The sequence below is a fragment of the Nannospalax galili genome, unplaced genomic scaffold (genome assembly GCF_000622305.1).
Source record: "Nannospalax galili isolate Female #2095 unplaced genomic scaffold, S.galili_v1.0 scaffold185, whole genome shotgun sequence".
Lineage (NCBI taxonomy): Eukaryota > Metazoa > Chordata > Mammalia > Rodentia > Spalacidae > Nannospalax > Nannospalax galili.
The window spans coordinates 665,667-675,802 of record NW_008355474.1 but is presented as its reverse complement, the minus strand read 5'-3'; the positions used below and the strand labels follow the sequence as shown (position 1 = coordinate 675,802).

General features: G+C 40.3%; 1 protein-coding gene across 4 annotated transcripts in view; it reads right to left on the bottom strand.

The window, feature by feature from the left end:
- Blm (BLM RecQ like helicase) overlaps window positions 1–10,136 on the bottom strand; it is a 113,485-nt gene that overhangs the window by 74,691 nt on the left and 28,658 nt on the right. For 2 of the 4 annotated variants that reach the window (XM_008852772.3, XM_029555977.1), the window contains exons 2-4: window positions 7,681–7,782; window positions 5,245–5,936; window positions 1,359–1,512 (exon numbers count right to left, since the gene is read on the bottom strand). In XM_008852772.3, the coding sequence (XP_008850994.1) occupies window positions 1,359–1,512; window positions 5,245–5,936; window positions 7,681–7,778 (944 nt within the window). In that variant the 5' untranslated portion in view covers window positions 7,779–7,782. Of the gene's footprint in view, window positions 1–1,358; window positions 1,513–5,244; window positions 5,937–7,680; window positions 7,783–10,136 lie in introns of those variants that run through there. The other 2 variants (XM_029555976.1, XM_029555978.1) reach the window with 2 other exon arrangements.

Here is a 10,136-nt window from a genome sequence, read left to right as displayed (position 1 = left end):
TAATATATATAAAGAAAAATGCAGAATATGAAGAACAGCAGAAGAATCAGAATTTGAAATTATAGTTGTCTCAACTACAACAATGTACAAATCAAAACCAAACATGGACAAGGAAAAGACTGTTGGAATTTTGGAACCAGAAATATTTCTTCTCTCTTATGAAATACACATATTTACTAAAGTAGAAAGGCAGTCAGTCAACAAGGAATCAGCACAGTAAGGAGAGAGGTATCCTCTGATCTTAGTCCACGAACTGCTGTTTCATCCTAGCCAACCCTGATCCCCCCTGGCCTCACCTGTCTCACCTGTTAGATGACACCACTGGCTTATGATGGCATATGATCTTTTGCTTCCTTTTTAAAATTTGCTATAGTTTCCTGGCTTTTTATCAGTAATGAAAAGAGAAGACAAGCCAGGTGTGGTGGTGCATGCCTTTAGTCCCAGCACCTGGGAGGCAGAGGCAGGTGGATCTCTGTGAGTTTAAGACCAGCCTAGATTATAGGGTGACACTGTCTCAAAAACAAAAAAAAAAAAAGGGGGGGGGAGGAGACAAGTGAGTGCTTATTTTGTTAATTAAACAGTCATTACACTTCAACCTTTATCGCTTCTCATAACACATCTGTTAAAGCACAAACCAGAAGGAACTACACTAGGTTGTATATAAAACATCTCCTTTTTCCCTAATTAAGTTGATACACTACAGGGGGTCTCCTGTCAAAATAGTGACTAAACAGTGTAGTAGATAGCCCACCAGGTAACTGTACTAAGATTTAAATCAGCTGCTCCCTTGTCTTAGTCTCTAGAGTAGAAAATTTTAAAAATATGACCAATAAAATAAAATAGTAAATGTTGTTTTCCATGTGATAACACCCACCTATAATCCTGGCCCTTGGGAGACTAATGCAGCAGGATCCCAAGTTTGAGACCAGTCTGGGTTATGCAGCAAGACTGGTTTCTAAACAACCAAATAAATAGCATCCAAATTTAAATGTAAAAAAATATACATTTTATTATTTTATGTGTATGAGCATATTGCCTACATGTGTGTAAGTGCATTAGTGTTGTACAATGACTGTGGAAGTCAGAAGAGGGTGCTGGATCCCCTGGAACTGGAGTTATGAACAGTTGTTAGCTGCTGGGAATTGAACCTGGGTCCTTTGCAAAAGCAGCCAGTGTTCTTAGCTGCTGAGCCATTTCTCCAGCCCCCAATAAAAGGCTTTTTTAAAAAAAATTTTTAATTTGGATATAAAATAAACTGCAGAAACACAAAGTATATTCATGTAGAAACGATATTTTATATCTAAGTTATATTACTTAAGGCTCTTAGAAATAAAAATATTTATTATTAGCTATTTTACCTAGTGCAGTTCAAAGAGGAAGAAGCAGTAGAAATTTCTTCTTCTGGAGAAGGTGGAACAAAATCTACGTCATAATAATCATAGTCATGTTGAATGTATGGAATTTTCCCAGCTGAATGTAATTCAACTTCTGCAAGGTTCTTTTCAGTGTTATCTAAAGTAAAACAGTTTATGAACACGGTATATTAATGCTTAATGAGACAGAATAGGCATAAGCACTTGGGAGTGAGCTCTTCTTCGGAGGAAAGTCTTTAAATAAACAATCAGAGCACTCTGTAGAGGCATCTTCTCCTTCCACAGGTTAATGCTGGCTGGCTTCATAAATTAGTGAGTCAAATGGAAGAAATCCAAAGTTAGACTGAGGCCAAGATTTGCTTAGGGAATTTAATGCCTAGCTCTACTTAAACTGTAAAATCCATGTTTCATTTCTTCTGGGTTTTGCTCCTATTTTTGCTCATATCTTATTTAGAGTAATATGCAACAGATAACTCTAACAGTACAAACACTGTGGGTTAGCTTTGGTTTTGTTTGCTTGTTTTGAGACAGGGTCATGCAATGCAGCCCAGGCTCTTGAACTATTCATCTTTTGCCTCAGCCTCCCAATGCTAGGATTGCAGATGTGTGTCACCACACTTGGCACAAACACTGCTGCTTTTACAGAGGTGTCCTAGCTACCTAAGACTCTCTTCTGGTGCTCTCTAGCTTTACCTTGCACTGTCAAGTATTCAGAAATAGCAAGATGGTTGATCAGGCTACACCTGTGCTTATTATCAATCAACCCTTTCTCATGGTGTAACAACTTCGACAGAGCTGGGGTGTTTAGATTTTTAATCTCAGGTAGTGGCATGTACCTGTAGTCTCAGTTACTAAAGATGCTGAGGCAGAAGAGTGGCCTGTAATTCCAACTACCCAAGAGGCTGAGGAAGGAAGATTACAAGATTAAGGCCTTCCTGGATAACTTGATGAGACCCTGTCACCACATACACAGTAAGTAAAAGAAGGCTGGGGACATAACACAACAGTAGAGTGTTTGTGTAGTGTGGAAGGGCAATCCCCAGGTTCAATCCCTAATACCATAAGGAAAGAAAAAAAGGGATGTTTTGAGTCTAGGAGATCAGGGTCATCCTGGACAACAAAACAAGAAAATCTCTCAAAGGAAAACATTTAAAATCTCATATTCATAATTATTTCCCAAGGTGGGTTGGCTCAATGGATAAAGTGCTTGCCACTCATGTCTGCTAATGCGAGTTCAGTACCTAGTACCCATGTAGGATGAAAAGAATCACAAAGTTGTCCTCTGATTTCCACACGTCTCCCATCATACACACAAACACACACACACACACACACACACACACACACACACAAACAAACAAACAAACAAACTAGACCTATCCAGAATCAAACTAGACCTATCCAGAATTTTTTTTTCTCTCCATGCAGCCCCAGCTGGCCTGGAACTCTCTATGAAGATCAGGCTGGCCTCAGCGATCTGCCTGTCTCTGCCTCCTGAATGCTGAAATTAAAGGCATGGGCCACCACATCCTGCCAGAAAATACTTCGAGTGTGATTTACAATATAGTCTCATACCACATGATGTTCCAGTCAACAGCAGAGCACCTACAGGACAATGGTCTCATAAGTTAAGATGAAGCTGAAATACTCCTGTTATGTCATGGTGCAATGCATTCATTACTCATGTGCTTCTGGCAATACACTATTTATAGTATATAATATAATGGTACTTACTGGCTTAGGTAGTTATTGCTATCTTGGAGTGTATTCCTGGGCTGGAGAGATGGCTAAGTGGTTCAGAGAACTGGTTGCTCTTGCAGAGGATATGGGTTCAGTTCCCACATGGTGGCTCATAACCAACTCTAGTTCCAGAGGACTGTCACCTCTTCTGGCCTTCATGAACATGCATGCATGTGGTACATTTATATACACGTAGGCAAAACACTCACACGCATAAAATAAAAATAATTAAGATTTTAAAAAAGGAGTGTGGGCTGGAGAGATGGTTCAGTGGTTAAGAGCACTGGCTGCTCTTGCAGAAGACCCAGGTTCAGTTTCCAGCACCCACATAGTAACAAATGGTAATTCCAGTTCCAGGGGCTCCAATGTCTTCTCCTGACCTCCATGGGCATTGCACAACACTGGTGCATTTACATACATGCAGGCAATACAGTCATACACAAACAATAAAAGTAGTAAAATATTTTTTTTTAAAGGAATACATTCTACTTAATAGATGAAGGATCCATTCCTGTTTACTGTTTCCAGAGAATTTCTAGGGGGATAAATGTGATGGTAGAAGATTGTGATGTTCATGATCCTGACCCTGTGTGTAGGCCCAAGCTAGTGTGTATGTTCATGTCTTAGTTTTTAAAAAAGAAAGTTTAACAAAGAAAGAAGGAAAGGAAAGAATAGGAAAGGGAGCTAAGTGTGGTGAGCTAAGTGTGGTGGTTTACAACCCTAATCTCAGAACCCAGGAAAGGGAGGCATAATAATCAAAAATTCAATGCCATACCAGGTGTGGTGGTGCATGCCTTTAATCCCAGCACTCAGAGGCAGAGACATGCAGATTTCTGTGATGTCAATCTGGTCCATATAGTGAGTTCCAGGCCAGCTGTGGCTACAAGGAGATCCTGTCTCAAAACAAAACAAAACAAAAAAACCCAAAACAAAACAAAAATAAAGAGCACTTACAGGCTAGAGAGATGGCTTAGTGGTTAAGAGCTCTTGCTGCTCTTGCAGAGGACCCAGGTTCAGTTCCCAGCACCCACATGGCAACTTACAACTATCCCTGACTCTAGTTCCAGGGTATCTGATGCCCTAATCTGGCCTCTTCGGATATTACATGATATAGGTGCATATATTCATGCAGGCAAAACATTTATGCATAAAATAAAAAAGAAGTTAAAATGAAAAAAGTTACAATGAACCCTAATTACTACTAAGGAAGTATACATTTTTAATGGATTTGCTATAGCTATAGGCTAAGCACTGTGTTTATAAAGTTTACTGAGCCAGGCGTGGTGGCACATGCCTTTAATCCCACCACTCAGGAGGCACAGGCAGGCAGATCTCTGTGAGTTCAAAGCCAGCCTGGTCTACATAGTAAGTTCTAGGACAGCTGGGGCTACAGAGACCCTGTCTCAAAAAAAAAAGTCTACTGAAGTAGCCAGCAACAATCTATATTCCCCCACATTCCCTGTTCTCAGAGAAGCTTCCAGTTCTGCCAGCTCCATTCACAATATGTACTCTATTAAGCTGTACTGTTTTTTAATCTTTTATATATTTATTATTCCATTTGTATATGTTTATATATACAAATATATTCCATTGTATTATGAATGCCTACAGTATCCACTACATTCACAGTCATATGGCTTTGCGGCGTATGAGCAACAGGCTATACCATACAGCCTACGTGTGGAGTAGGTTAAGCCATCTAGGTTGACGTAAGTATGCTATAGTGGTTGCATGATAATGACGTTGCCTAATGGTGTATTTTTCTCAGAACATGTTCTCGTCATTAAGTTATACGTGATTGTATTAAACAGGATGATTAGCTGTATTTGGTGTATAATTTGTGGTAGCAAGCCATTAAGAAATTATAAATGCAGAAAGGCTTATCTTTACTTTCCAATGTGTAAAATCACAGAGCAAACTCTAATACTGAAAAATTTTAAATTATATTGGCAGAATAAAATCTTTTCCATTGCATAAACTGTGTCCTGCTTCAAGAATATGGCCAAAAGATTACTGAATAAATAGGAGATACTAAGACCCTGAAGGACAAAAACTATATTTGCCACTGTTCCCAAGCTTTAAATGAAAAAGTATTGTGAACATAATGAAATGAAGATGAAGTAATTTTTACCTCTTTCATCTCCCAAACAAGTTTTCAAAGGCTGACTTTCCAGAGTAGCTTTCTTTATGAACTCTTTGGAATCAGGGTCATCATCAATGCAAATCACATCACTGCTTAAGCATTCCAATTCCTCCTTCTTTTCCTTAGTTAAGTCCACTTGTTGGCTTTCAGGGGAGGAAAGGGTCAAATCAGCCTTTACTGTATTTGCTTTATGAGGCGGTGGTTTAAAAAAGTTCCTCTTAGTCTTTTTTGATTTCTGAGCAGTGCTTACTCTTACAAAGTCATTTCTGGACGGTGTAACAAATGCTTTTGAAGACAAAATGTCAAAGTCATCCATATCAGCCCATTCATTGAGGGAAGAATCTGGTGAAGAATTAAATTCTAATTTTTTGAAAGCAGCAGTGTATGGTTTGTTTACAGTTGGGGTGTTTGGGGTAGTACATAAAACCTCCTGAGGAATCTGCAATAGGTCCGGCAGCGACAGGTCTGAACAGGTATCCCTGGTTTGCTGTCCTGCAAGAGCATTTTTGAAGAAGTCACCAGTCATTGTCTGCTGATTTGGTGTTTGGTACAGAGGCTCAGTGAATGAAAAGGCCCCAGAAACATTCACGTCTTTATCACTTAACACTGGTGTTTTTACCACAGGCATACTAGTTATAGATATGTCACCTTCTGAAGTCTTCTTTTTAAAAGTAAAACCTCTGAAAAAGAATGGAAAAACTGAATTAGATGAAATCTATTTTTGGTGCTGGGGACTGAACTCAGGGCCTCATTTATGCTAAGCAAGTATTCTGCCACTGATCTACAATACCAGCCCCTTGATGGATCCATTTTAACAAACTCATTCACTCTACAAAATTCTTAAAAAAAAAAAAAAAAAAAAAAAAAAAAATTTAAATGTTACAGGCCGGGTGTGGTGACTCATGCTTTTAATTTCAGCACTGGGAAAGTAGAGGCAGGCAGATTCTGTGAGATTGAGGCCAACCTGGTCTATAGTGAGTTCCGGGCCAGATGCGGCTACAAGGAGACCCTACCTCAAACAACAGCAACTATAAAAACAACAACCCCCCCCAGCCAAAACAAATTGACAACTGCAAGTTACATTAATTGTATTACAAATGAACACAGAATCTATCTCCCTCTGTAGTTTTAAAATTTATCAGGTAACTTAAATACACTTGGCTGCTCTCATCCTTCCTCTTTAGAGGCTTATTACTGGGTTTTGAGAATACCCAGGTCATTCCCACACTCCACTATTCAGGCTGGTACTTCTCTTAATTAACAGCACCTTCAGAAGGAAGATATAGCATGTGTGAAAACTGAAAGATTCGAATGTGGCTACTTTTTGCTACTCTGATAAAATTTTAAGGGGAAAAAGAATTAAAAACTGCCCAGAACTGAAGAACATAAAGGAGGCAGGTGTCCTGGCTACTGATGGAATTAATGACATGAAGGACACTAATGACTTTAAAGCCAAGCACCAGGAACCAGAGCCCACAGCCCTGGGGCACAACCTAGATACAGCACAGCCTAAATACAAATCATTATTAGGTGCCATCAGGAGCTTGCAGGAGACAGCAGAACGAGAGAGCAGTCGCCTCCCTACACTCTTTTGCAGAGCCTAGGAGAGCATATTAAAGTAGAATATATACCTATCTGCCCTAATTTACAAGAAAATTCATTGTGCATTTATTCAACTTCACTGAATAAATATATACCAAGAACTGTGCAAAGCTTCAGAGCAATCACTACCTGAAGCCGCCAAAGTATGTTCTGCCACAAATCTGCAAAGTAGGAGAACCACTGAACCCCTCATTTCTTTTTTTTTCTATTATGTCTTTTTGAGACAGGGTTTCCCTGCAGGCTGGCCTCAATCTCACAGAGATTTACCTGCCTCTGCCTCCCAAGTGCTGTGATTAAAGACATGCACCACCACGCCCAGCTCTCATTTTTTCAAAAAGAATATTTTATTTATTATTTTTATTTTGTGTGTATAAGTGTATTGCCTGCATGTGTGTAAGTGCACCTGTGTCCTGCAATGCCCCCAGTGGTCAGAAGAAGGGACTGGGTCCCCTGGAACTGGAGTTAAGGACGGTTGTTAATTGCCATGTGGGTGCTGAGGATTGAGCCAGGGTCCTCTGCAAGAACAGTCCGTGTTCTTAACCCCTGAGCCATCTCTCTAGCTCCTGAACCCCTCATTTCTTCATCTGTAAAATGAAAGAGCTGAAAGAAGCAGCGTCTGGTGACCCACACCTACAATCCCAGTACTCAGGAGGCTAAGGCAGGGACACTGCTGCAAGTTTGAGATAGCCTGGGCTACATAGCGAGTTCCATGCCAGTGTGAGTTACATAGTGAGGCCTTGCCTCAAACGGTGAAAAACAAGAGCTGTCATTCGTATAATACTGTGAGTTAGTTCCTCATGACAACAAAGCATATATACTTACGAAGATTTTGGTTTTGAAAGGCTGAATTTATTATTAAATTTTCTGGCTGAGTGACGCTCCAGTTGCTCTTGTAGATTATTCAGAGGAACAGCAGCCATGATCCTAAAAGGTGAGAGGGCAGATAGCAGTAGTGAGGTACTTGGCATTATTCACAATATTTACTGATGAGGTGAAGGGCTGGATTCAAACAGCCTCTGTTCCACACATGCCCAGAGTAATAAGCAACCACTGCTTCTTTTTGTTTTTCAGCAACAGATTGCTTTGACATTTACATCTGGTGACATTTGAAATATCTAAGTTTTAACTAGCTGAAGGCTCACTTGCATAACAAAATGGTCTGTTTTCCCCCCTTCCTCCACACATGCTAAAATAAGCACAAAAGATATGAGAGATTATTAGGAAAGGGCTTGTAGAAAAATGGAACCTGTCTAGGCTTGAAGGATAAATGGAAACTGGACAGGAAGTGAGGGGGGAGGAATGATGAAAGCAAACTGAAAACCCAGAGAACAAGTGAATTCTCTGCCCAAAGGCAAAACTGGGGAAAGAAAGAAGAGCACCACTTGAGTGCAAAGGTTTATCAGCAAGACAGCATGTGTCACCAACATCTGGCTCCAACCTAAAAGAATAGTAGGGCCAAGTGCATTTATATCCCTATGTAACAAGTTGTCGCATTGCTGAGTTTTCACCCAGATAATGCACAGCTCAAGCCACCCTGAAATCAATGAGCTAAAGGAAGACAGCTGTAACCTACGAAGTCAAAAAATTTATTTCAGATGCTAGGTTTAACCCCCTTTCCCACTCTACCTAGATTTAAAATTTATTATTAATATATGAAAATGTGCATGTGCATGGACATGCATGTATACACAATGGAGGGGGCACAAGTGCTAGGGAGCACATGTGGCGGTCAGAGGACAACTTTATGGAACTGGTTCTTTTTTCTTCCCTTTTATGTGGGGTTCCAGGGATTGAACTCAGGTCACCCACTTGCATAGCAAGCGCCTTTACCCATTGAGCCACCTTTTGTTTTGGGGGTTTTTTCCTGATAAAAGGTCTGGCTATATAGTCCAGGCTAGCCCAAAACTCATGACCCTCCTGTCTCAGACTCTCAGTGCTGGGATTATAGGTATGCACTACTAGACTCAGCTTACAATTCTATCTTTATGAGATAGACTTTTATTTTATATCATGTATGTTAAGAAGGATCAACAATATTATACAGGCACACTGTACCATTCTGGAAGTCTATCTCTGAAAATGATAATATTTACAATGTCACACTTTATTCATTCAGTATCTGGAATAGTCCTTTTGTTGCTGCTGTTTTGTTTTGTTTTGAGACAGGGTCTCCCTGTAGTTCCACCTAGACTGGAACTCACTATGTAGACCTGGCCTCAATCTCACAGAAATCTGCCTGCCTCTGCCTCTCAAGTGCTGTGATTAAAGCCATGCACCAAAATATCTGGCATGGAATAGTATTATTAGTTTCAAAATAATGAATCAGGAGCAGGGCATGGTGGCGCATGCACCAGCTGTGTCTATAGGGATACCCTGTCAGAGAGAGAGAGAGAGAGAGAGAGAGAGAGAGAGAGAGAGAGAGCGCATGCTCAGTGGGTACAGTATTTGTCACATACGCTAGGACCTGAGCTCAAATCCCAAGAATTTGTGTAAACCCTTTGCACTAGTACACGTCTGTAATCTTGATGTTCTTTGCTGAAATGGAGGCAGAGACAGTAGAATCCCTTAAAGCTCGAGGGCCATCTAGCCTGGTACAAGCAGTGAAGAACAAGAGACCTGACTCAAAGGTGGAAGGTAAGGACTGACACCTGAGGTTCTTCTCTGACTGCCACACATGCACTGTGGCAAGCATGTACCCACACTCATACACAAACACACCATACACACATCATATACACGAAGATTAAAAATGTTTCATGTTTAGTTAATGGAATCCTTTTCAGGTGAATTAGACTTACAACAAGTGCAATTTAGAAAGTGATTAAAAAATTTTTATATGAAAGAAGTTATTATGTCATTGTAACAGAACATTAAGTAAGCAAAAAGTTGATTCAAGAGCATGTACACATAGATGCGGGGATGTACGCGGGGAGGGGTGCACACAACACATGGCTGAGTGTGAAGGCAGCTTATGCTACATAGTGAGACCCGGGCTCAGAAAGAAAACAAAGGTAATGAATAGAACAAACTTCAAAACCATGTCCAAACTAGGCATGGTGGCTCACACCAAAAATTTCCACACTTGGGAGGCTAGGGTTGAAGGATCACTGTGAGTTCAAGGCCAGCCTGGGCAAAATAGTGTATTCAGGTCAGCATGAATTATACAGGAAGAGCCTGTCTCAAAAAACAAACAATGGCAAAGAATAAATGACTCAAGGAATCCTACTTGAACAGTGTCTTGATTTAATAGAAAGATTTTGACCAGAAATTGAGGGGCC